Source organism: Lathamus discolor, chromosome 3, assembly GCF_037157495.1.
Source record: "Lathamus discolor isolate bLatDis1 chromosome 3, bLatDis1.hap1, whole genome shotgun sequence".
In the NCBI taxonomy this organism is placed as follows: Eukaryota; Metazoa; Chordata; class Aves; order Psittaciformes; family Psittacidae; genus Lathamus; species Lathamus discolor.
Genome location: NC_088886.1, coordinates 2,541,041 through 2,567,875, shown reverse-complemented (window position 1 = coordinate 2,567,875; position 26,835 = coordinate 2,541,041). Strand labels below are relative to the sequence as shown.

Below are 26,835 nucleotides of genomic sequence, written 5' to 3'. Positions count from 1 at the left end.
TGAGGGGGAGACTTGCCACAGGAGCTGTATAAATAGATACGCAAGTGCACAAGTTCTTTCATCTGATCTGTCGCTGAATTTATCTGAAACTTCCTGTGCTCGCACAACATTCGTGTACCCCTGTTTGTGACACTGTTTTCAGAGTGCTTGTCTCTGCTTGGAAAAGCAAGTGAGAGAGTTTATTTTGAGCCATCAGGAATGTGTGAATTGCTTCTTCATAATTAACTACTACCAAATACGGTGCCAAACCCTTTGGGTTTTTTAAGCCAAGAGGGGTTTCCAATAATCTCAGCTTGGGGAAGGAGAGGTCCTTCCTGTCACTATTCCAAATTTACTTCGCAACGGAATGATTAAATTCTGGCCATCCAAAGCAGTGCTTGTTCTGAGGGTGCCGTGGCAGCTGCTGGAGGAGGCCAAGCTGCAGGGGGATTTCCTGCACAGGGCTGAAGCAGGCTGACAGAGTAGTGTGGAGGAGGTGTAACACTGAGCTCTATTTCCCAACTTCACTGCCCAGGGGGATGGAGTTCGCTCGCTGTGCTCCAGGCTTGGGAGAGTAGAGATGCTGATGCCATCCTGCATCAGGCATGTTCATGTTGCTGCTTGTCTTCCTCGGCTGTTTTCTCATTGCCAGCTTTCTGGTTCTTCATTGTTCTCTTAACAAGCCAAAACAACAGCAATTTTTTCTCCCCCAAATTTCTCTCCTGAAAAATATACCTTATGTTCAGTTGTTGTGCACCAGAAACACTGCTTGTGTAAAAAGCTGTGGAGCAGCTTCAAAGGATGAAGTTACACCAGTGCCTGTGGCCTGGCAGATGGCACACTGCAACCAGTGCAGCCTAAATCATAGATTCCCAGACTGGTTTGGGTTGGAAGGGACCTTAAAGGGCTACCAGGGATGGGGCAGCCACAGCTTCTCTGGGCACCCAGGGAAGAGCTTCTGCCTAAGAGCTCAGCTCAGTCTCCCCTCGGGCAGGTTCAAGCCATTCCCCTTGGCCTGTCCCTACAGGCCCTTGTCCCAAGCCCCTCTCCAGGCTTCCTGCAGCCCCTTCAGGCACTGGAGCTGCTCTCAGGTCTCCCCTTCAGGAGCCTTCTCTTCTCCAGGCTGCCCCAGCCCAGCTCTCTCAGCCTGGCTCCAGAGCAGAGCTGCTCCAGCCCCGGCTTCCTGTCTCAGCCATCATTACTCTGAGATGTAGTGGAGCAGGGTGGTGATGGTGGCCAGCTCCAAATCTACTTCTGACCGCCCCTCCACTGAAGTCAAATTCAGTGAGTGACTTTTTATTGTGCTTTAGGCAGACTAATAACAGACAGAAATTCAAATCAATACTGCCCAGATCCTCAAATGCATTTTCTTCAGCTCATCTATTTTCCAGCACAGCCATCTCCAGAAGGATGAGTTTGGTGCTGGCACAGTTCACATGTACCCACTTGCTGCCTGGCTGCCTGCCAGCCATACCACTAGAGCCAGACATGCTTATATACTAGTTCCATATATATAAATACATATGATATATATATAAACCCCAGAAAAGCTACATGTGCAACAGCTGGCTTTTATAAGGACAAGTCTGGCACTAACTGGAACTGGAGGGGAAGGACAAAGCAGAGACTGACCTCAACCAAAGCAATAATTAATGTTGGTTTTAATTCTAGTTCAAGTTTTAGGGTTGGAAACACCACGTTTGTCACCAAAGTGTTCACCCCTCTGGAACGATACACAACATTGATTCACATCCCTCACGTTCCACAGATCCCAAAGCTTGTTTACATGGCTGGGGGCAATTCTCAGGTCAGTGTCCTGCATCCAGGTGCCCCTGTCCCAGGAGAACACACGTAACATGGAGCATGCAGCATGTCTGGGATCTTTAACAAGTGACTAGCAGCCAGGATATGCAGCCCTGCTTGGCCAGCTTCCAAAGCACAATCTGTCACTCCTGGTTTTCTCATGTGCTCTTTGGGAACTCCATTTCTTTGGTCTGTGTTAAAAACCAGCAATTTTTTTTTTATGTGGGGTTTGCTATATTCCTCCTCCCTCCATTGTATGGAGATAGAGAATGAAGATCACGTTGCTCACAATGGCACACAGGGTATAGAAACACAATCAGAAGGGCAAGCAAACTCCAGACCTGAAGAAATGTGGACTTTTTCCCAAGCCCATCAAGGATAAGTAGTATCACCATCAGCAGCTTAGTGCCCCTGACTTTGCCTTCACCCTGCTGTGCTGCTTAACCATGTACATCATGGATTCAGCAAGACCATGGGGGCTGTTGTGAGAGGGAATGGGAAGAGAAAAATGAAAGATGTCAGTGATCTGTCAGAGCAAGGATTGCATTGGAATGGCACAGCCTACAGGGAGAGGGTAATGGTTACAGTGCATTTGGATATTGTTAGCTATTGGTTTCAAACGGATTGAAAGCACTCAGTTTGCAATGTATCTGATGAAAATAGCTGATGTTGCCACTTCATTACATGAAACCTATGGAGGTGAAAAGCAGGATTTTTCTCCCATTTTATGTAACTGTTTTTCCTCATTTCCTCTTAAGTGAAACACTGTATTTCATGTGATTGTTTTAGAAGGCTGTGGCACATTAACTTAGCTGAGTTAAAGGGGTGAAGTGAAAAATCCTTAGACTAAGAAGGAACTAAACAGATGCTGTGTTCCTCTAATAATTTTTCAGCTAAAACACCCACTGTGGATTGTGATTAAAATGAATTTTCCTTTAATGAGAAGGCAAATGCAACTGCAGCACGATGTCACTTTTACATCCAACATTAATTAGCCTTCGTTAGCAAATGTTCATTTCCAGGGTCCCCTAGAGCAGTGCATTTCAAAGCAGGATGCAGCAAGGCCTTGGATGCTGGAGGGGCAGCATCACGTTGCCTTGAGATGTTGTTGTTCTGCCCTGGGTGGAAATTGTTCTAAAACAAACACGTGACTCTTTATCACCCTGGGAACATGAAGCCAACACGTTTAAGGAAGTTGCTTGCATATGGAATACACCAGATCAGCAGGTAACCCAGCCACACAGCAGAAACACGGACATGGAGCCTCTCATGTCATCCCTACTGATCTGTGCCCATCTAAACCGGTGCAGCCTTTATCAGTGAGCTTCCACAGGAAAGGTACCGACTCCTCCTCGTCCACTTCCCTCTGGAAGGATCACTTCTGCTCTGGAGCTCCAAAACACTGACCCTAAAGGGCATCCATGTGCTCATGGTTTTGCTTGTGCGTTTTTGTTAAAGTCATGTTCTCTTTATGAAAACACAAATGCAGGAGGTGAAACTCCCAGTTATGGAAAACCACTACTCCTGTAACTTCAGAGTAACCATTAAAACCGCTGATGTTGAGCCCTGTTACTGGCCTCACCTACACTTCTACCAGCCCCTTCTCCAGAACTCTGTGCTATGAGCTCTTTTCTGCCACCAGACCAAAACTGCCTGTGCTGGTGTTGCCCTTGTGTGTGCAGCCCTTGACTCACTGCCATGAACCTTTTACCACCATCAGCCCCAGTTTGTCCCAGCAGCAAGAATGAGAGCCACAGATGGCATCTTCTCGGCTGGAGCAACACAAAGGTGTTGGGATGTGATCCGTAACTCTGCTGTCCACTCACCACCACCTCACCAGGAACCATTTGCTCTCTCACAGACTGATTTTTAGGCAGGTGGAATCTGAAGCTTTGCGAGTGTTTAAACACATGTCCCTCTTGAATTATTCAGTGTATTTTGCCTGCTCCTGCAGTTAATTAAAATGGAGGGCAGTTGATAGCAAGCTCTCACATTCACTGCAGGGAGGAGGCAGCAAACTGTAACAGAGGGAGTGCTGATACCACCTGCCTTCTCCTCTCCTGCACTACAAGCTGCCACCCAATAACTGCTGTGCTCCCTTGGCAATAGAATTATAGAATGGTTTATATCGGAAGGGGCCTTAAAGCTCACCCAGTTCCAATTCCATGCCAAGGGCAGGGACACCTTCCACTAGAGCAGCTTGCTCCAAGCCCCTGTGTCCAACCCGGCCTTGAACACTACCAGGGATGGGGCAGCCACAGCTTCTCAGTACTGACCGGCAGCAGCACAGCACCAAATCTTTATGATTTTGCCTTAATTTAAGGAGACCACATGTGCACAGTGCTGGGGACTGACCTGTCCTGAGCTATGTTTGGGGCTGCAGTGTCCAATTTCAGAATATCCAGGGAACCACCCAAACCAAGAGCTGCTTCCCTCCCGAGTGGCCTCACACTTTTTTACCCTGTTCTCTGCTACAGTTGCATGAGGCTATTTCCAGTGTCAGATGCACATCCCTGCGTACCAAATAAAACCCAGACAAAGTGCAGCTCTTGTCCTCTTGAAGTGAATGGAGAGCTTAAGATTGGGATCAGAAGTTTGCCTATGATCTGAAGTACAAGTCTGAGCCAAAGCCCTCTGGACTCAAGAGCTGAGTCTCAGCTCTGGCTCCAGCAGTGATAGGTCCCTGAAAGCTTGTAACAGTAGCCCAACTTGAATACATGATGTCATGTAAGAGTATATTAATCCACATATAGATCCATGCCCCTCTCCTCCTCCTGTGAAATGTTATGAAGAGCAAATTGTGTACCAAGTTGCATAATCCTGACTTTATCATCTGTCTGAATATAGCAATGAAAACGGTAACTCTGACACTGCACCACACCGAAACACTCCATTCCCAGTGAGTGGTTTTGTCCCCAATTGGACAACAATTAGAGTCACATTTTCCCTTTGTGAACCAAGCGAATGACAACAACATGGGGTTTACATATTATCTAACAACTCAGCTAGTCGCTATCTCCTAAATGTGAGATACAGTCAGAAACATTTTAGGCACGAAGGAGAAATGATGGTGTCAGCCCCTGATCACACGGTACTGCTGGAGACTGCTTTTCCCAGTAACAGGCACGTGTAATTGCCATTATTGCTCCTCCACAGCATTTGCACTGAGTGGGAAAGGACCCCTCACCAGGAAAAAGGAGTGAGAACATGATCACACATTGATCTGACCTGACTCTGAGAAAGTGAAGCTAATACCACAGTTGAGCTGAGCATATTTGTAATGAATGAATTCTTGTGAAGCTCATGATATTTTGCAGGCAGGGTGCTCTAACAGCAGTGTTTGGAGCTGGCATGCCAAGAAAATACCTCCACATCTGATGATAAATGATGTTGCATGGCTGAGCTGGTGGCTTTTCTGATCACACAGGCTGCACCAAAGTCTTCAACTTGTTTTTCTCCATTCTGTTTTGTCCAGCATCTCCAGGGTCATGTTCAGGGTTGTGGTTTAACCCCAGCCAGCAACTGAGCCCCACACAGCTGTTCATTGTCTCCGCTGGTGGGATGGGGAAGTGAATCAGAAGGGTAAAAGTGAGAAATCTCAGGGGTTGAGATAATCATAGAACCATAGAATGGGTTGGGTTGGAAGGGACCTTAAAGCTCATCCAGTTCCAACCCCCTGCCATGGGCAGGGACACCTTCTATTAGAGCAGATAAAGCAAAAGCTGTGCACAAGGCATTCATTCACCACTTCCCATTGACAGATAATTGTTCAGCCATCAGGAAAGCAGATCTCCTTCACAAGTAATGGTGACTTGAAAGGACAAATGCTTTTCTCCTTCTTTACGCAGTTTTATACACTGAGCAGGGTGTCCTATGGTCTGGAATATCCCTTGGGTCAACTGGGATTACCTGTCCTGGCTGTGTCCCCTCCCCACTCCTTGTGTAGCCCCAGCCTACTCACTGGTGGGTGGTGTGAGGAGCATACTCTGTGTCTCAACTCCGTGTAAGCACTGCTCAGCAATAATGAAAACATCTCTCCATTATTAATGCTGTTTTCACCACAAATCCAAAATATAGCACCATACCAGCTACTATGAAGAAAACTAACTCCACCCCAGCCCAAACCAGCACATTCAGGAATTGCCTAACCTGACCCAAAAACGAGTTACATTCAGGTATATCTAATATGTGCACATATCGGGACACTGCAATTTGTAAAGATGTTTAAGCAAGAAGGTCTGGATTAAAGTTCAAGGTCAAGTGCTCTGCACTAGCCAGAGAAGATCTGAATGAACAGTAATTAAAACAGCCTGATTCCTATGCAGCGCCGCTGGACTTCGAAACAACTGTGTGTGCTTGAAACTCTGCTGGGAAGGAACCTTTCTATTTTAGTACTGCTAAACTGAGGCTTTTTAGTATGGATGCTTCACACTGAACAGCCACACAAGTCACAGCCTTTAAAAACCAGTGTTTTGGGGAAAGGCAACATCCTCACCTGGTTTCAAGGCTGCGTGCAAGCTCACAATGGAAGTCTTTTATCCTGATAGCAGCTGGCCAGCCTGCTCAGGGCCCTTAAAAGGAGAATTTGTGGATGAAAGCCAGGAACAGAACAGCTACCCTTGTCTGCAGATCCATAGCCCCAAGCAGATGTCACAGGAGCAGAGCTGCTGCTCTCCTCATGCAAAACATGGGTGAGAAGGAGACAGCCTCCAGATGGGAAAAGGGACTTTCCTGATGAAACAGCCTGAGAACCACCGGGTTAGAACAAATCCATCTGGAATGACAGCAGAGACATATCACGAGCGAGCTGCCTTGTCTCGGGATCAAACCCATCCATTACAGAAAGCTTTATCAGAAAACGGATGGGCCTCGGAGACCTTTCTTCTGAGCAGACAGTGATGGGATGTATTACTGTGTGCATGTTGTTTACATCTCTGCTTTAACATAATTTGTGGGAGGAAGTGCTCCACTGCCAAAAAAGACTTGATAGTTGCATTGTTTGTGTGCAGCAATATTTAGACATAGCAAACCCACCAGTATTTATAAGTCTGCCCCATTTTCATATCAGTAGGAAGCCACAGGAAGAAGAGATGGACTCTCCGTCCACTCAGCCTGAGAGGAAGATAAAGGCTCCCAGTAAATCTCGTTGGAGAGGTGTTGTTTTCAGGCACAGGCAGTGTTTCAGTTCCTGTCCCATGCCAAAGCTCAGAGCTGTACTTGTTAACAGGAAACAAGAAGCACAGCCTGAAGCCAGAGGCACATGTCATTTGAACAGGCTCTTTGCTGTCTTTCACCAGTATCCAACGCATGCTCCAGCACACAGAGAGCAGCTCTGCTGCACACCCCTCTAAGCCAGCCAGGTTGGTCATTAACCCTCAAAATCTGACCCTAGGCTTGGTAGGTGAGGACCTGGTCCATAACAAACCTATCTGCCTCTGAGCAGTTACCTTTCTTCCTATGGGAAGGAGGGAGGACATGGCTGATAGTTACTTTCAGCTCCAAACTCCATTGCTGCCTGCCTTTCTCCCAGGAAAGGGGATGAACATTTCCCAAGCACCTGCTGGATCCTTATACAACAGCAGAAATAGGTACAAAGAGATGAAATGGAGCCCTGGCCAGCCTGGAAGCTTACAAATGATCCCACTCCCAAGATCCCACAGCTCCTCTTCTCTCCCATTCATCCTATAACCAAAACAGGAGCCTAGCACAGCACATGGAAGAGCAGCTGCTGTTGTACAGTGAAGAATGGCTGCAGCCATGGGAGATGACCATCTCTCACTTTCGGGATGAGCATATTCCTGCCCTGGTAAGTCCCTGCAAGCTCTGGAAAGAGGCAGAGAAGAAGCCGAGGGTTGACTCTGCTCGGATTTTAATCCGTCTAGAACTTAAACACTTGGTAGCAGGATGTCTTTTCTATTACATGCAGTATCTGGTGCACCAGAATCCTCCTCCAGACACAGGCTCAAGCCACTATCACAACAGCAGTAATAATTTCCCCTGTTAAATGACGCAAGCTGGCAAACGTTCCATCAGAGCTGCACAGCACTGACCCCGTCTGGGCCCTCAGACATTGCCAACAGCACTGTCTGGCAGATCCCTTCCAGTAAAGAAGATCAGAGGAATAGCATAACCCATCTAATTGCCATGTTGGAGCAGAGCACTGATTGAGCTAATCCCCATTCTCTCCCTGGAGCAGCCAGGGCTGCGCAGAGAAGCACAGGGCAAAGCCCTGGACAATCCCAGTCCAGAAGGAAGCGTATTCCTAAACACCACCAGGTCAATGACCACACTTAATGTTGGTATCAAGAATTAATTGGGACCTTTGGAGATTGCTGCACCAGCGTTGGCAGCCTGAGGGCCATCCACTTCCTGGGATGAGAGGGATCCGGGGAACAGGCACTGCAGTAACAAGTCTCTGCTTATTTTACACAACCCCCCCTGGATTTCACTCCCCACCGCAATCTGGTGCGCTGGGCCCCTCTGCTGTCATACTCCAGCACTGCAGCCCGGCCCCCACTCCTACATCATTTAATTCACATGGCACAAAAATAAGACCAGCCTCAACCAAGCGCAAGTCCCCCGAGAAACCTCATCTTTTCTGGATACTTAAATAACATCGCTAAAGAAATGACCCAGGAAATCTGCAGTCTGTCACTCACTGGGGCAGAGAAGCCCAAACAAACCCTGCAAGGGACAATACCAGATGCATTGCTATCTCCCACTGCACCGTCCTCACCAGACTGAAATAGCCCATTCCCGACCATCTATTTCATAGGAATTCTTAAAAATGGTTTCTGTTGGAAGGGACCCTAAAGCTCATCCAGTTCCAACCCCTGCCACGGGCAGGGACCCCTTCCACTGGAGCAGCTTGCTCCAAGCCCCTGTGTCCAACCTGGCCTTGAGCACTGCCAGGGATGGGGCAGCCACAGCTTCTCTGGGCACCCTGTGCCAGCGCCTCAGCACCCTCCCAGGGAAGAGCTTCTGCCTAAGAGCTCAGCTCAGTCTCCCCTCGAGCAGGTTAAAGCCATTCCCCTTGGCGTGTTCCTACAGGCCCTTGTCCAAAGCCCCTCTCCAGGTTTCCTGCAGCAGCTTTAGCTACTGGGGCTGCTCTGATGTCTCCCCAGAGCACAGCAGAGGGGCAGGATCCCCTCCCTGAGCTGCTGCTCACACTCTGGGGGTGCGGCCCAGCACACTGGGGGATTCTGGGCTCAAGCACACACTGAAGCCAGCTCATGGGGAGCTTCTCACTGACCAACACACCCAAGTCCTTCTGCTCAGGGCAGCTCCATCCACCCTCCACCCAGCCTGTAGCTGTGCTTGGGATCCCCATCTATTGAGACACATGAAAACGAGTTAGGAAACAAGCTAGCCAAGCTTATGGTATCCTTAACAAGATGTATTAAAGAGTATCTTAAAAAGGTTTTATTTTCTGTACTGCTACAGTTGTTTCCATTTGCTCTGGTACCAAGTATCACTCACTGACCCACCCCTCTGCTCTTCAATACTCCACTGCGCAGCACAGGGCCCTACCTTCTGAACCATTTTTGAAGATCTCCCAAAGCACACCACTTCTGGAAGGCATCTTCCAAGGCAAAGCAGTCAGTTACCAGGCAAACTCTCAATGAAGTCTAATATTTTATTCAAAGACAACATTAACCTTTTATGCAAAGGGGTACATTTAAAATGAGCACACTGCTTCAGGAGGACGCTGCTGCGCCATACGTGCATCCATAGGGCTCAGAGAAGCTCAGATGGCTGCCATCCTTCAGTTATCACAGTACTGTACCTTTACAAGAGACAGCATCAGCACTGTGATAACTGAGCCAGGGCAGCCTGTCAGTCATTGCGGCCCCTCCACAACACTGCCGAGCCCAGCAGGCACATCCTCCAGCTCCTCACCCCTTACACGTCTCAGAAACACAACACCACCCCAACCAGTGTCCATCTGCCAGGTGAAAAGCTCAGGGGCATTTAGCAGAAGTGGCTTTGCATCAGGGGTTTCAGTCCAGCACTAATTATCTGGCTAATTTGTTATCTTAATCACTACAGTGGCTTCTGCAATGCAGCTCAAAGTGGTTTTAAGTAGTAGCTTCTGCTGGCTACATCCACCAAAGCCGGATTTAATGGAGATGGGGTAACTAACTACTCTACAGGTATCACCACAGAGAACAGGGGGACTCCTTTCTTCCCCCTTAAATCCACTGGAGTTAAGACAGCAGCATTTGGTTTATGCTGCTTGAGTATTGAATGTCACCAACCAGTCACTGCGTGCAATGGCAGAGAGCCAGGTGAGTTAATGGAGCTACACTGCCTGCGACAGCTGAGGAGGGGGATCACTAACAGCACCGGCATGAGGGCTCTGAGGGGAGCAGCACCCAGCTGTGTTCACCAGCGGCTGCAGCTGGAGTAAGCACATGAGGAGCCTAAAGGCTCAGTGGCATTTTTAGGTCACAGGGTACAAATATAAAGTTGTGAAATAAACAATTCCACCACAAACTGATCACATTACAACCTTACATCAACCTATATTTTTACCTCCTTCCCTTTTTCTGTTTTTTTCCCTAAAAACAAGCACTGCCGAAAAAGATCATGGAAATATTCCCACACACACACGCACTTTGGTTAAGAGAATCAAACAGATCAAGTTCTGAAATGAGTTTAAAAAACAAGTTTTACACAACAGAAGTTAATGTGTTACAGAAAAAGTTAATGTATTATTAAGTTTTTCAGAAGTTCATTTTGGATGTTGATGGAATTCACTGGTACAGGGCGCTCTCACGTTTACACCAGGGGGAAGTAGAAACTCCAGCAGCAGCCTAAGACTCTACACAACTCACCTGGAGAAGAGCACGTCCTGAGGTGTTAGAGACTGTTGTTAAGAGAAATACGCACCAGTCAGCTGGCTCCAGCCATCAAAACGGTGTCTTGCAGGGTTTTAACTCCAGAGGGCAATGGAGAGACAAATACGAACTATCTGAGGAGAAGCACGCAGTGGGAACAAAACATTTGTATGTTTTAAACCCAACTACAAACATACATTACATAAAAAGGGGACAGCCAACAGATTACGCAATCCTGACGTAAGGCACGGATGACTCAAACACATCCCCTCAAACTCACGGATTTACCACCATTTGTAGATTAAGCATTAGAGTCTGTGGCTGCTGGAACAAAATAGAGGCAACAGAACAGCTTGGTAAAACACGTTAATAGACTCTGTATGTACAACGGTGACTTCTGAAAAGGAAGCGGTGTAAGTAATGAACCATTTGCTCTCGCTCTGAGGTGTTCTTACAACACCACTACTACTCCAAGAGAAAAATTCTACTGACTTCCATAGAATGGCATTGAGAATCCTGTGTTTCACAGGCTGAAGTGATGAGAGGAGATTTGTCATTTTACAGCTCCAGTATGCCTTGACTGCTGCTTCCACATTTTATTCCATGCTCTCAGGAGTTACTATAATGCTGTTTAAAGGCAGAAGTTATGAGACCACAAAGATGAACAGTTCCTGCCCGACACCCCCTGGCACAAAGGTTGGAATTACCTATTCTAAGGGCTGATGCCATTTTCCCTAGAGGATCTAACTCTTACTCCAATGCACGCACAGTTTGTTTCCTTGAATCTAACACTCACCTGTTGATTTTCACTTGGTCAGACTAAAGCTACACAGACCCGATACAAAAGCCCTAAAGAGGGTCACCATTATTCCCTGAAGAAACCCCCTTATAAGCAAAACCTGCATTAGTTTTGGAACCTAACACACTTTTTTTGCCCTCGTGACTGCAAAAGCATTGCGTGTTTCCATATACTTTTAAGAAAAACCCTTGAGTTTCCAGTGTTTGCTGCCAGCTTCTGCTCCTGAAAGTGGACATAAAGGGGCTGGCGATTCTACTTATTTTGGGATGGGTTTTGTTACTCATGTGCACCAGAATTCCTTTAGCATCCCAGCGATGGAATTACCGATGTGCCTTAGCCGCATCCCGCACGCTCGCCACTCCCCGGGTCCAACCGAGTACTACAAACCAGGGGTATGAGGTGTGAAGGGAGCAAACCTGATTTCCACCTTGATTATGGCGCTCGGCACACAAATAAAGCCTGAAGAGGAAAGAAACAGCTAGTTACGATAGAATGGCGTGAAGAAAAATGGGGATAGGGGCTGTGCGCGAGGGGCCCGGTCCCATAACAACTCCCTCCCCGTCGACAGCGCTTCCCCTCAGCAACACAACGGGCCCGGCCATCCCTCACCGCCCTAACAGCCCTCCCTAAACCACCTCAGCGACAGCCCGACCCCGGTGCGCACCTCACCCGTCTCCGTCCGTCCGGAGCGCTCGAACCCATCCAGCGGCCTCCTCGGGGCCTGTCAAGCGACGGCACCAGACCCCGTCCGCGTAAACACCGCGGCCCAGAAAATCATAGTGCGCAACGGGGGAGCGCCGCGCCCCGGTGCCGCCCGACGGGGGGGGGGTGCGTGAGGGGGGGGGGAGCGGGCGGCGGGGTACCCCGCCGCCCGCTCCCCCCCCCCTCACGCACCCCCCCCCCCCCCCCGTCGGTTGGCACCGAGCCGTAAAGGACCCACCTGAAGGCACAGTGCTCGACGGGGCCGGGGGGCGACATGACGCAGCACGGGCTTGACGGCGTGAAGGCCGCCATCTTGCTGTGTTTATGGCAGCGCCGCGCCGCCATGTGACGGCCGCTTCCGGGGCGGGGGCACACGGTGGGTGTACAAGCGTGTGTGTGTGTGTGCACAAACGGGCGTTTTCCCTGTTCCCGTTATCCCTATTATAGGAATGTGGTCCCCTCCATGGTGTCCCGGTGCGGGCATCAGTCGTGCGCACACACCCGCACCAGCAGAGCAGCGCAAGGAGCGACACATTCCCCCCCCACCACCACCGTTGTCACCAGCTTGGAGCACCCCGTAAGCGTTTGCAGACCGACCCATCCACGACGTGCTAAGAAACGTTTGCGGGCTGCGCGTTTGCACGCCGTTTGCAGGCTGCGTCTCGGCGTTGTGCGTTTGCAAGCCGCTCGCGAGGCTGCGGTTGCAGGTGGCGTTTGAACTGAGGCTCCAACTTGGGCGTTTGCACCTTGTGCGTTTTCAACCCGCGTCCGCAGCCAGCACGGGTCTTTTAGCCCCGCAAGGCCACCCTGGCTCCGTGCGGGTCAGCCCCGCAGCTCCTGTTGCTGCCCTGCCCGGTCGCAGGACGCGCACCGGCCATAGGGCTGCCGGGTGCCTTTATACAGCAGTCAGCCCCGGGTCCGGACCCCTCCTCAGCCGTTCCCCTTCGGCGGCGGATCCGTGGCACGGGGGCCCCGTCGGGCCGCGGCCAGGGGCGGTCGGGCTCCGGGACTACAAGTCCCAGGGTGCCGCGGCCCGAGGGGGCGGGCAGATGGGGGGCGGGCAGTGCTGGCCGCGGGGGCTCCCCCCGCCCTGCTGATGTGTACGGGCCGCGGCGGCGGCTGGATGCGGGGGGAGCCGTGCGGCTCGGCACGGCTCGGAGGGGCTGGGGCCGGCTGGCGTGCTGTGCTGCCCCGCGGAGCCCCGGGCCGGGCTCCGGCAGCCGGCCATGGCCTCCAAGCTCCTGCGGGCGGTGGTGCTGGGACCCCCTGGCTCGGGGAAGGGGACGGTGTGCGAGAGGATCGCCCGCAGCTTCGGGCTGCAGCATCTCTCCAGCGGCCAGTTCCTGAGGGAGAGCCTCGACGGCGGCGGTGGTGAGTGCCCTGGGGGTGCCCCGCCGGGGGCGGGGGGACAACGAGGGGTGCAACGGAGGGGACTGGGGCGGCGATGGGTATGGGAATGGTGGTGGAGATGCTGATGGAGATGGTGATGGGAGCCCCCCCGTCCGGGTACACCGCGGGTTGTTTTCTCTCCGTGGGGTTGGCGCAGCTCATTCATTGCCTTCTCCCTCCAGCCGGAGCTCCCGGACTGCCCGGTAAAAGTAGGGTCTGGTGCTGTGGTAAGCCGACGGTGTGTAATAGTTTCGTTCCTGTGCCGAGCGGGTACGGCTGCGGGGAAGCCGATAGGAATAACCCGTCTGCTCGGGCACCGATGGTTAACGGTGGCAGCGGGGGACACAGGTTATGTGTTATTAATAACCTCATCTTGCCCCGTGTACGGGAATGGGGTATAAACTGCAGAGCGGTGGACAGCAGATGGCTGAAATGGTGGTGATGCCTGTGCAACCAGACTGGAAGCGACGGGTTGGGAACGTGCATTCATGCACGGGGGAGATCCCACTGGGAAAATTACTGCGGGTCACAGGGTGCTGTGTTAAACCAGCCCCTGTGGCAAGCCCAGCGGGCGTTATGTTGTGCTGGTGTGTGTCTCCGCTCCTTATGAAACTCCCTTCCAGGTCCAAAGCCCTGGGGAGAACAGATGGTCTCTGCTGTGTTCGTGCCCCGGGCAGTGCTGTGAGATGCTCCCCAGTCCCGGTGGTGCTCAGGAGTGGGCGTGCTGCACCCCACCTTGTGCTCCCGTTCCTCTGCAGCATCCATTAGGCAATCCCAGCATGTTTCTTATTCCAACTGCTTCTCCTCTCCTCTGCTAACGTGTGAAAGACTGACCCAGGGGGGAGGCTGACTCACCGGGCAGAGGAACGGTGGAACAGCAGGAACACAACACAAGGCAGGGCACAGAGGAGGGGTAAAGTTTTGGAGAGCTGTGTGCTCCAGCAAGGGTGTTTTGCACAGCCCTGTGCTGGTCACTCCTTTAAAAATACCCAGATTTCCTTTTACAAATAAACGGGACAATATTATTTCCTTTGGAGGGAGGCTCAAATTTAGGAAAATCCCCATGGCTGCTTTGGCTGCCGGACAAAACACCCGCCTGAAAAGCGAGCAGGGCAGTGCAGGGAGACTCTCTGTCCACCTGGGAACTCACGCAGTCAAGCCCTAAATGAGCGTATTCCCTCAGTCCTATATTTCAGTTCATACTCGTGCTGTAGAGCTCCTCTGGGGGCACTGGGGAAGGAAAAAGGGGGCTGTGAGCGGTGTTTCCCAAAGTCCATTGTGTAACTCCGGTTTCCCAAAGGAAACAACATTGAGAAATGCTGGTAAAATTGCTCAGAAGTCAATCAGCCCTATTTTTTGGTGCAGCTGGCATGACGTTCTCATCCCACCTTTGACTCAGCCTCTGGTTACAGCTCTCAGTAAGCTGCAGCTATTCACTATTTATTTTATGCTGTTTGCTTTGGACAAGCTGTAACACGACTGTGCTGCCGTGCGCCAGCTCCAGGGGAAGCTAGATGCAAGTAGTCTCTGCTCTTGAGTTTTACCATCTGCACCACTGGATTTGCATTTTAGGGGAGCTGGGGGCCTTTGATCCAAACGGAATCGTCTCAGAGTCATCACCCCAAAGGGACACATCTGTCCAGTGGTTTTAGAGTCATCCTGGTCTGAGGATGGCAGGGAGACCTTGGGGCACGGGGGATTTTCCCACTTGCCATTGCAAGACATAAAGAAGCTGTGGTTGTGGGGTTCAGGCTTTGGTGTCAGCAGTCCTGGGGATCCAGGACTTCACTCTGCAGCTGGGTGAAGCATCTGAACGCATGCTGAAGGGCTTGAAGCTTTACTACAGCAACCCTATGAGTGCATTGGCTATTGCACATTTGTCTGTTAATAGTGGCTCGCTTAGCGAGTGGCCATTCTGCTGTAGAAAAGGGCCTTTTTAAAGGTCTTGGAAGGCTTAGAAATTGATTTTGGTGCTAAGCAGGGGTGCTGGAGGGTGGTCAGTGATTTCCTTGCCAGTACTTGCCCCAGCACCCAGGGGGTTGCTCTGGTGTTGGCAGCATCTTGGGGTCTTATCAGGACTCGGCAGTTAATTTGCAATACAACTTAATTTCTTTTCCAAGTGGCTTTGGCTGAGGGTCAGCATCCCCCCAGGGACATGTGGGACTTGTGTCTGTCCCAGCGCTCCCTTTAATGTGCTTCATTGGAGGCAAAAGTGGCTCCTGTCCCCTCCTCGTGATGGGTTTTGCTTGTTAGCATCAACCAAAGGAAGCACAGAAAAAAGGCTGGAGGGGATGTGGGCTGTGCATGGCTGAGCCCCATGGGCCTTCTCCCTACCTTTTCCATGGGTGACAGGCTTTACTGCTGGTTGGAGCTGAGCCCAGGAGGTGCAACCTGCCAGCCCTCTTGTTTTCCATAGGGTCCGTGCTTCATCTTTATGTCCAGGAGCAGCCACCCCACAGGCAGACCCCACTGTCCATCAAATGAACAGGTCATGGCCTGAATTTGGGGCCACATCAGGCTCCAGCTCCCCGAAGTCACATCCTGCTGGTGGGGATGGGGTGGGAGTGAGGGTCCTGGATGGAGCATCCACACTGGGAGCGAGGTCCTGGGGTCCCAAAACCGGGGTGATGTTTGGAGCTGTTGCAGCTTAACTGTGCTGGTGCACAAACAGCTGTGGCCAGTCCCCTATTAACCATCCAGGCTTTCTCCTCTCCATTAACTCCAGATTGTGTGCTGCAGCCTAAATAAAAACAAAATCAAGTTGAAGGTTGTGCCGTGGGGCAGAATGTCCGGGGTTATCTATCAGCTGGAGGCTGCTGAGTGTCGTGTTTGGGAACAGCCTCTCCTCCAGCCCTGTCCTGGGTGGCTGTTTTGCTGCTCATGGCCTCGGGGGCTAGAAATGTCTCTTGGGGCTCTTGTTTTTATAAGGAGGGATGGCTGCAGATCAGGGTCGCATGGGGGAAGAAGCCGCAGACAGCTTGACATCCCATGCATTAAAGGGCAGATTAAACCCATGGTCATTAGATTAATGGGATTAAGCCCATGAGCCAAAAGGCTGTTTTGCACTGAGCTCAGCACTCCTGGGAGCACCCAGTGCCAGCCCAGGTTAGGCAGCATGAGCAACATCTAAGGAGCCCCCTGCTACCTGGCATAACTGCAGAGCAGTGCATGCAGCCCCTCTCTGCACCCAGCCGTAGCAATGGGGATTGCTTCCCTTGGTGCTGTGCAGTGCAATAGGGGTGAGCCCCAGCTCCTCATAGAGGGGAGCCAAGATCTTCCACCAGGGTCAGGAAGGGCTGCCCAAGCCCTGCTCCCCTTTGTGGGGGTGCTGCACCGGGGGGCTTGCATGGAGCAGGTTGGGCTGAGACTGGTGTGGCTGGAAAGGAGGTAACAAATGTAAAACTGGAGATCATGGAATTGCAGACGGGTTGAGGTTGGAAGGGACCTTAAAGCTCTTCCAGCTCCAACCCCTGCCACGGGCAGGGACCCCTTCCACTGGAGCAGCTTGCTCCAAGCCCCTGTGTCCAACCTGGCCTTGAGCACTGCCAGGGATGGGGCAGCCACAGCTTCTCTGGGCACCCTGTGCCAGCGCCTCAGCACCCTCACAGGGAAGAGCTTCTGCCTAAGAGCTCAGCTCAGTCTCCCCTCGGGCAGGTTAAAGCCATTCCCCTTGGCCTGTCCCTACAGCCTCTGATGAAGATAAAGGTGCCTTGAGGAACACTGTGTTCTCCGGCACGTCCTGGGTGTTGAGGATCTGGGTACCAGGCAGCTCTCTCAGGTCCTTAATGCAAGAGGTGGTGCTGCCACACGTGTTTTGGAGCAGGGAGAGCCTCCATGACCTGTGTGGAAGTAGTCAGCACCCTGTGCTGGTGCGTGGTTGTGCTTTTCTCCATGCTGGTGCATGCCCCTCTGTCCCAGTGCACATCCCCATGCTGTTTTGTCGACCCAGCATGCAGGGGGCACACAAAGGAGCAGGATTCCTGGCAGCAGGAATCGTCCGTCTGTTGTGGAGCAGCGGAGAGCCATCCACCCATATCAGGGCCGTGGGAAACGTGCAGCCTCTGAGATGCAGAGCTGCATTTCCAGACTTCACAACTTGGTTTGCAGCACCAAGCCCAGCTCCAGTAGCGATTCCCTGGGATGACCAGCGTTCCTTGGGACCTCCTCCTGCAGCTCCATGGCTCCCAGCTGTGCTCTGGGATCAGCTCTGCCCTGCAGGCCCATGGCAATGTGCAGACCATGTGAATGAATATTAAAATATGCAGGCAGATGTGATAATATTTATGCCCTGGCAGGTCTCTGTGCTGGTTGCATAAGGCATCATGTATTCTTTCCATCCCCGTGTCCTTTGCTTTTCCAGGCAGGATTGCTGCCAGCAGCCCTGGCGACAGAGACAAAAGCACATGTCATTGGAAAAAGGTATTTTCTGCTGCCGGTGCCTGGCAGCCACTGTGGCTCCGAGCAGGGAACTGAAATGCCTTTATGGAGCAGAGGGAGACAGGGATGTGGTCCCCATCCCTGCGGTGACTCAGCCCTGCAGGCCCATGAGTCAGTGCCTGCTGCCAGTCCGTATTGGACACAGGTTGGATTCCAGGCGGGAAGCGTGGCTCGGCTGGCAGCCCCGCTTCCCTGCCACGCGGCCTCTGCACATGGGGTCTGGAGCCCGAGAGGTTTCCTGTGCACATAGAATCACAGAATCACAGAATCCCAAGGGTTGGAAGGGACCTAAAAAGATCATCTAGTGCTCCCAGGGGATCCGTGCAGGCTGCGCCAGGTTCCCTGTTAGATCAGATGAGCCCGCTCCAGGAGCTGGGTATTGTGCAAACCCCCCTTCCTGCAGTTCAGGAGTTCAGGTGTACGCGCCTTTTGCTTTGACATCTCGCTGCGGTTTGGAGAGCCAGAGCCTGCCTCCAAATGCAGGATCTCATGGCTTCTTTAAGAGAGTTCCTATACTCTGAGAGGCTAAAACGTGCTGTCCTCAGCAGAAATCTCCCAAAACCGATTGCAGAGTTGTTAATTTCTGGTGACGAGTGCTATTTCACCTGCTGTGGGAAGAGAGCAGAGGTGTCCATAGGGTCCTGGCCCAAGAGGGGAGAGGTCACACATGGTGGTAAAGACTTCGCATTTTCCAATCAGTTTCTTTGTGTCCCTGGGTGGCTAAAAGAGAATCCCAGGCAACCCATAAGTAAGAAGCAATTGGATTTGTTGCATCTCTCTTTGGAGTAACTTTTGCTCTACCCCAGCTGCAATAAAAATATAAGCAGAATAAACCCATATTACATCCTGGGTGATGCCAGGTGGATGTGAAGGTGGATCCAGACATGGTGTAACCTGTGCAGAAACCACTGTGGGCTTCTCCTCAGCACTGCTGGCTCCAGCTGAATGATGTGGGGGAGAGCCAGCAGGAGCCTGGTAAGGGATATTTGCATTGCAGTTACACCATAATGAGGTTCTCAAGGATTTGATCTTGAGAATAATTTTCTTATCTGACTGTTTATTAAGTTGAGGATTTGAAGTCTTAAAGCCCTTTGGAAGGGGAGCTGTCTTCCAGTACTTAAAGGGGCTACAAGAAACCTGGAGAGGGGCTTGGGACAAGGGCCTGTAGGGACAGGCCAAGGGGAATGGCTTGAACCTGCCCGAGGGGAGACTGAGCTGAGCTCTTAGGCAGAAGCTCTTCCCTGTGAGGGTGCTGAGGCGCTGGCACAGGGTGCCCAGAGAAGCTGTGGCTGCCCCATCCCTGGCAGTGCTCAAGGCCAGGTTGGACACAGGGGCTTGGAGCAAGCTGCTCCAGTGGAAGGGGTCCCTGCCCGTGGCAGGGTTGGAACTGGGTGAGCCTTAAGGTCCCTTCCAATACAAACCAGGCCGGGATTCCATGTCTGTACATTAACCAGATCTGTGGTCTGGGATGGGGTGACCATACCACCGTTGGAGGTGTGTGGAGTTGGCACATCCCTTGCAGCTGGTCCAGTACCTTTGGGACAGTTAATATTCATGCCAGTGTCACCTGTAGCCACATGGGTGCTGTTTCCAAAACCAAAGGAGCTCTTTGCGTGGCACATTGTGCGTGCACAGGCATGGCAGGGACGGTGCTGTTGACAGCAGGGCTGCCGCGGCTCATCTGCTGCTTGCTGTGTTCCTGCTCTTGGGTATTTCAAGCGTTTCCATTTCTACATCACAAAAAGGACCTCATGGCCTCCAGCTATCAGGACCAGCAGCTCTGAGCAGAGGGATGCTGCCGAAAACATCCTGGATGAGCAATTTGGGAGGACAGGCAGAATTTGAGGGGGAGCACTGGTTTTTAAGTGGAAATGTCATGTTTTTTTCCTTTTCTCCCTCTTTTTCCTTTGCTTCTCTTGAACAGAAGTTGGTGTCTTGGCAAAGCAGTACCTTGAGCGAGGCCTTCTGGTGCCCGACCACGTCATCACACGCCTGATGATGACAGAGCTGGAGAAGCGGCGAGAGCAGCACTGGCTGCTGGATGGTGAGTGCGCTGCCGGCATTCCCTCTGATGGGGAAATCCCAGCTCCCGTTCAAACCCTGTTCTGCTGCTTGTGGCTTGGCAGCACCAGGAAAGAGAAGATCTTTGATGGTCGTGGAAAGAGAGGCAGGAGCTGAGCTGTTGGCAGGGACATCTGCCCTAGGCAGCAGCACGTGCGTGTCCAGCTGAGCCCTTGGCTCGTGTCCGGGAAAGGGAAAGGCTGGGAAAGGAGATGGGTGTTTCATAAGGCGGAGCCAGGGAGCAGAGCGGGGCTGGAAGCAAGCCAAGAAAAACCTCTTCTCACCTCCATATGTGTGCAAAGGAGCTATTCATGCCGAGGCTGAAAGCCACCTGAGGTGTGGGTGGAGAAGACACTGAGAGCAAACCAGCAAGGGAAGCAGTGAGAGGAGCAGCAAAGGGTTTGCCAGGAGCTCCGGCAGCCCTTGGTGGTGAAGCTGCATCCCAGCAGCTGTGGTGCAGTGCTGGATGTGGCCTGGGAGCTAGCAAGGGCTGGTGGCAGCTCTAGGAACTGCTTTGGGGCCTGGTTAGGGGATGGGGCAGGATGGGTTGTGCTGAGCTGCGGTGCTGGGCACAGGCAGGTGTGATGTGTAGGGATGTGTAACCATGGCTGTTAGAGGGGTAGAAACCTTCCCTTGCCAATCTGCTGATGTCTTTGAAATGGTCGGTGAATATGGAGATACTCACAGAATCCCAGCCTGGTTTGTATTGGAAGGGACCTTAAAGCTCATCCAGTTCCAACCCCTGCCACGGGCAGGGACCCCTTCCACTGGAGCAGCTTGCTCCAAGCCCCTGTGTCCAACCTGGCCTTGAGCACTGCCAGGGATGGGGCAGCCACAGCTTCTCTGGGCACCCTGTGCCAGCGCCTCAGCACCCTCCCAGGGAAGAGCTTCTGCCTAAGAGCTCAGCTCAGTCTCCCCTCGGGCAGGTTCAAGCCATTCCCCTTGGCCTGTCCCTGCAGGCCCTTGTCCCAAGCCCCTCTCCAGGTTTCTTGTCAGCCCCTACAAGCTTTTGGCTAATAATACCCTGCTTGGGAAGACCCTGGGAGGTCTCAGAGGGTTTTATGGATGTAAAAAAGATTAAAAGCATTTAAAAAAAATGTTATCAGCAGAGAACACTGAAGAGGGGACCGGCTCAGAGCCACCCCTTGTTGCAGTCTGATGGCAAGAACAGATGCTTCCACCAGCACCAGCCCCTCTGCAGGGATCTAGCCCAGCATCAGACACGACTTTGCAGGAAAACATGAGCCCACAGCGACCTGTGTGATGTATTTTGGGAGTCAGTGCTGTAAGAGCTATTTTTTATTGCAGCCATATGGTGGATGCCTGACTCTCACACCGCTTTGCTAGAGCGAGGAGCTGCGCTGGTTCTGCAGCTCTGGGGCTGCGGGTTTGGTTCCATCACTGCTGCTTTCCTGCCTCTCATGACAACCCCTTTCTGATGCTGCGTCTACACAGGTTTCCCTCGCACGCTGGGGCAAGCCGAGGCGCTGGACAGGATCTGTGAGCTGGACCTGGTCATCAGCTTGAACATTCCCTTTGAGACGCTGAAGGATCGCCTGAGCGCCCGCTGGGTCCACCCGGCCAGCGGGAGGGTCTACAACATGGACTTCAACCCCCCTCATGTCCGGGTAGGAGCCTGCAGCATCCCAGTGGTGCCAGCTGGGAGCAGCTCACAGAGGAAAAGATGAGAGAAACCTTTTCTGTGTGTGAGCTGAGGTCATAAATAAGCATTGGGGAAGAAATCCCAGGTAGCGAGTGCTGATCAGTGGAGCTCAGGACCCAGCCTGAAGGGGTTATGCTAAATATTAATTAGGAAAATCAGATTCATCCAGAGATGCTCGATGGATGCAGAACAGGACAAGGCATTTGGCAGCAGTGCATGGGAGGGAGCTGCAGTGATGGGGCTGGGGCTGGATCCCCTCAATGGTGTTTGCCTTCCTGCAGGGCGTTGATGACCTGACGGGTGAGCCGCTGGTCCAGAGCGAGGACGACAGACCCGAGGCCGTTGCTGCCAGGCTCAGAAAATACAAAGATGCTGCAAAGCCAGTGATAGAGATGTACAAGTGAGTTGGACCGTGTGGAATAACCCACAGCGTGACCATAAAACCAGGCACAAGCTCTGAGACGTCCCACACCCTGCCCTGCCCATGCAGAGCCATCACTGAGGTGGGGATGGAGATGTTGCAGAGAGCAGCCCTGTGCTGTGCAGGTCCAGGGTGGTGTGTGCTGCACAGTCACCCTATAAAAATCATCCAGGGCAAGAAATCAGTTTAGGTAAAGTACAGGATGATTGGCAGGAGGCTTGGATGGGTCTACTGTGAGTACAGGCACATTTCAGGGCTTGTCCCTTCCGCAGTGCTGGTAATTTGGGACCGAGTTGGGAACAGATGGATGCTGTTGGTGGCAATCCACTACTGAAAGGGAGCAAGCACCCAGGAGCATTTATAAAACCAGAAGTGGTCCAGAAGGGGGCAAAGGTGAGGGAGGAGAACTGGGGCCATGAGTTTCCTACTTGCTTAAGCAGATGAGTAAATCCTGCTGATTTACATCTCTAAAGCGCTTTATAGAGTGGTCTTTAGGGGTTGAGGGTGAGTTGTGTCCTGGGTGATGTGATTATTCATGGTTATCTGGGTTTGGTTCATCTGTGTGTGAGTGCAGCTGGGCTCCTACCAGACAACACCACTGCTCATCCCCTTCATCCCCGTCCTCTCACCCAAAAAGCCATTGGTGAGCTTCCAGCCTGGCTGGGCTGTCCCCTGCCAGTGGCCAACCTGACCTCAAACACCCTCGTCCTCAGGAAGGGTTGGTGGTCACTTCTCCCCCCATCTCTTTTGCAGGAGCAGGGGCATCCTTCACTCCTTCTCGGGCACAGAGACCAACAAGATCTGGCCGTACGTGTACACCCTGCTTTCCAGCAAGATCCCACCCGTCCTCTCAGATGAGGAGAACTAAACAGCTTGTCCAAGGACCAAGAGTTGATTCCGTCACGGATTAGGTTTCTCTGTGCAGTGCTAGGGCTGTGCCCAGATTAGGCGACTGTGTGGTATCTTGTGTCCCTTCCCTGGGTGTACTGGGTGTCATTGGTGGGTACATGGTTATAGCCAGTATCAGGGTGAAAATGTCTTTGTTTAGAAGGTCAAGTCTGCTTTAATAAGGTGGGTTTATTCTCTTTGGAGGCTACAAAGTGTTCTTGTCTATGGTCCAAGTGCACACAGAGATCAGGTAATGGCCATACCAGGTTTACACAGCTTGCCATGATGTCCCTGCCACCCCCGTACAAACCCCAGTTGCTGTTTGAGCCTACAGTGTGCCACCCTGTTGCTCCACAGTGCCGTTTTCTGTAGGTTACTCTCTAGTTGTTTGTTGTTCGTGGGGTTTTTCCTATAAATTATTTTCTATTAACTTTATTTCTTAGAAAGAGAAAGCTGTACAAAGCAAGGCTCAGCCCAGTGGGAACTGGAGAGCAACATGGAAAATGTGTACGCTACAAAGCTTGGAATGTGAAGATCACATTTCCAGCATTAATACACGTAAAAGAGGGAAGACTTTGGAGGTAAAACACACACTTGTGTTTCTTCCATAGAGGGAGAGGCAATTCCTGTCAGAAAAAGCTGCTGTACAGTCCAGTTTTCATGCCGTGCTGTGTCACCGAGCAGGATCTGTGCTGGGGATGCGTTGCACTCCTTTGTGCTTACCTTTGTTTATAGCTTTGACTACGACAAGATACAGTCATAAGAATTTCTCCCAAAGATCTATTTCAATGTGTGCTTCAGTTCTGGGGAGAAATCAGGTCATTCCATCTTCTGTGCTGCCTTTGTCCCTGAATTCCCCTGGAGATGGGGTGTTCCCCACGCGGTTCCTGCTGCAGCATTCCTGGCAGAAGCAGCTCCTTTGCCACGAACCCCAGAGGGATGAGAGCCTTCCCTTCCTCAGGACACGTGCTGGGGGTGCTGAGAGCTGTGCCCAGGCGTTTCCCACCATTGACAGCATCTTCTGAGCATGTTGCTCCTCTTCTCTCATGTGCAGGAGCTTTGTGGCTGGATGGGACGGCTTGTCTCAACTGGAAGTACTGTGACTGAGTGGCAGGACTGCAGTACCTAAGCAATGGGGATGCCCTTTTTGTCTCCTCAAGTTGCCTTATTTTATAGACTATATATTTAAAGAAAAATAAAGCCAGATGTGTATTTTTAAAGGTTAAAAAAGGAAAAAAAAGCTGAATTTTAGCATCAGTTTTGGGGAATTCTGCAGGACGCTGCAGTCTGCCATGGGTGGCTCAGCAGGGGGGCAGGAAAGCTGTCACTCCACAACCATTTGATGAATTAGAGGAGCCCAGGCAAATGTTAACTGCTGAAGTGTCACTATTCCTGTTTTTTGTTTGGCGAGTGGCCCCATGGCAGGGCAGGGGGAGCCGACTGGCTTTGTTAGGGATGCATAGGTGAAACCTCAGCACATCCCTGGATGGTTTTTATCCCCACCGAGCCACCCGCATCCTCATGCTGTTGGAGGAGCCCCTGATATTTGCCCTCTCTGATAGAGGCAGCTTTGCGCTGGTGCTCTCCTGAAGCCCTCAGGCGTCTGCTCAGTGAGATCTCTGCCTCATTGCCTGCCTGTGGGTGAAGGTGATGATGCAGGTGAGGCTCCGCATCCTGCTCTGGATGGGGTTGGTGGGAGCAGAGGGACCATCATGTTTCACTGCTGTCCCTGTGGCCTTTCCATTCCCCTGGAGCTCCTGGGCTGGGATGACACAAATCTTCCACCCTGCAATGAAATCCTATTTAAGCAAGATTTTCCCATGACCCTCGCATGGGGTCTGGGCTTTTTTTAAACACAGATCTAGAAAGAGCCAAAACGTGTGCGCTGGTTTCCTTTGAAGTGGTGGGCATGAGGGGAGGAGATGATGTTGGGGAGGGGATTTTAGGCTATAAAAGCAGCCTGGCCATGGCAGGCAGCTCTGCCAGGGCCAAGTGCCGGGCAGGGGGGCTGCTCGCTGCTTTTCCTTGCTCTTGTGTCTCATCCATCCTCGCTGCAAAGTGCCTCCCGCAGAGAGGCCACCCCATGCAGCGCCCAGCGGCAGGACAGGGCTCACAGATGTCTTTGCCCCAGGAGAGCCGCCTGAGCGCTTGTTTTAAAGCCTTTGAGTCCTACAGGAGGTGCAAACCCCATGACTGTGCATGCACGGAGCCTTTGGGATAGGGCTTTTCTACAGGAGTCGTTCTATGGTGCATTTTCATAGACCAAATACCAGCAGGGACCCGCGTCCCTCGTCTTTCCTTGCCGCCGCGCTCCCCTTTGGTACCTTACTGTGAACCTCGCGCCTTTTGTAAAGCGATGGCGATTTTGTACTGACCCAAGATGCTGGGGGGGTGGGGGGGGGGTGTCTCCCTGTGTGCGGGGCTCTGCTGGCGTCTCACGCTGAGTCTTCTTCCTGGAGTTTCTTCCTGGTGAATCGCTGCAGCCGTGTTACTGCTCAAAGGTGTAAATAAATCTCTCCTGCTTACCCCTGTGCTGCTGGTGTCTGTGTGTGAGTTATGCCCAGGGCCCACTGGAAGCCAGGCTTTGCATGAGCCTTTGCCGTGCTCTGAGGCTGTTTCTTTATACAAGACAAGGAGGAAGAGGAAAGAAGAGGAATGAGAGCATCCCCACTTGAACACAGGAGACAATCCCTCAGTAAATGGGGTCCCCCAGGTTTTGAGCTTGGACACAATACCATTTGGGTCCTGTCATACAGCCACCTCCTTCGTTTGAGATAACCCAAAATAATAGTTAAAAAGCCAGTTCTGACAGTGCAGATTAAGTGAGTTTCTCCTTCCCTCACACCCTTCTTGCACATGAAGTGGGTTTTATGTTCACAGTTAACTTCCCCAGTAAAAGAAATGGAGAGGCTCTGGCCATTGCCTGCGCCCTGTGTAATCCATCGCATTACTTGGTAGCAGTCATGAGGTGCCTCCCCCCATCACTACCCATTTGCAGATCCAACTGTTGTATTCCCACATAGCAGCTCAGGGCGCTTTGTCCCCTGTTTGGAACAAGCAGAGACTCAGAAATGAGTAGGAGAAATAACAATAGGGTGATAAAGAGCAAACCCACTGCCTGGGAGGTGAGGAAGCAGAGGCATGGCGAGGGTGATGCTGGGGCTCAGGGTCATGGCAATCCAGAGGCCAAGGAGGGAGGTATTGACTCTGTGCAGGATTTGGGCTATAATGCCTCTGTGCAACTCTGGCTGAGGGTGCAAGGGCAGATAAATACAACGAGGAAAAGAACTGCTGCGTAAGCCAGAAAAAGAGCTCAGTCTGAAAACAAAAGATTGAAGGTCAAAAAGCAGAGGAATCTGTGAGGAATGCGAAAACCCAGCTGAGACCAAAGCCTTGGCTCTTCCCCAAGTGCTGCCAGGGGAGCAGGGAGGGGACAAGGGTTGGTGTCCCCATCCCTGTGTCCTGACCTGTGGCCTGTATGAGGGGTGCTGACAAGAAACCCGGAGAGGGGCTTTGGACAAGGGCCTGTAGGGCCAGGCCAAGGGGAATGGCTTGAACCTGCCCGAGGGGAGACTGAGCTGAGCTCTTAGGCAGAAGTTCCATAAGATTCTATGGATTGTATGATTCTGTTAAGGGATCGATAGCATAAAATGTATAGAGGTAGCAGAGGAAGGTGAGAATTTTAATGCAATCAGTGTTGCTCTGAAATGAAATGAAGTATTTAGCAGCCCCATAGGAACAAGCTGGTTTTTGGGTGTTGTGGCTGTCCCTGGCCATGACAGGTTTGGGTGTGTGTCCCTTGCAGCTGGGGAGAAGCCCCCCAGTTTCATGGAATCATAGACTCACAGCCTGG

The 26,835-nt window shown here is 51.9% G+C and overlaps 1 protein-coding gene and 1 long non-coding RNA gene across 2 annotated transcripts; one reads left to right on the top strand and one right to left on the bottom strand.

Moving 5' to 3' along the window:
• Window positions 1–1,616: 1,616 nt before the first annotated feature.
• LOC136010810 (uncharacterized) lies at window positions 1,617–7,070 on the bottom strand. Its single transcript, XR_010611012.1, has 3 exons — window positions 6,278–7,070; window positions 5,149–5,335; window positions 1,617–1,973 (listed from the first exon to the last, which is right to left on the bottom strand). It is a non-coding gene; the product is annotated as an uncharacterized LOC136010810 (long non-coding RNA).
• Window positions 7,071–13,203: 6,133 nt separating this feature from the next.
• Window positions 13,204–25,507, top strand: AK4 (adenylate kinase 4). Its single transcript, XM_065673118.1, has 5 exons — window positions 13,204–13,494; window positions 19,874–19,993; window positions 21,466–21,638; window positions 21,955–22,073; window positions 22,848–25,507. The coding sequence occupies exons 1-5, from the start codon at window positions 13,350–13,352 to the stop codon at window positions 22,960–22,962; spliced, it is 672 nt and encodes a 223-aa protein (XP_065529190.1). The 5' UTR covers window positions 13,204–13,349; the 3' UTR covers window positions 22,963–25,507.
• The last annotated feature ends 1,328 nt before the right edge of the window (window positions 25,508–26,835 follow it).

What these genes read in the sequence shown, in the direction of transcription:
- AK4 (XM_065673118.1), top strand. Translation starts at nt 13,350, where the DNA reads ATGGCCTCCAAGCTCCTGCGGGCGGTGGTGCTGGGACCCCCTGGCTCG. An exon ending in GAGCCTCGACGGCGGCGGTG is followed by an intron (nt 13,495 to 19,873) that starts GTGAGTGCCCTG and finishes TCTCTTGAACAG; the next exon opens with AAGTTGGTGTCTTGGCAAAG. An exon ending in CCAGTGATAGAGATGTACAA is followed by an intron (nt 22,074 to 22,847) that starts GTGAGTTGGACC and finishes TCTCTTTTGCAG; the next exon opens with GAGCAGGGGCATCCTTCACT.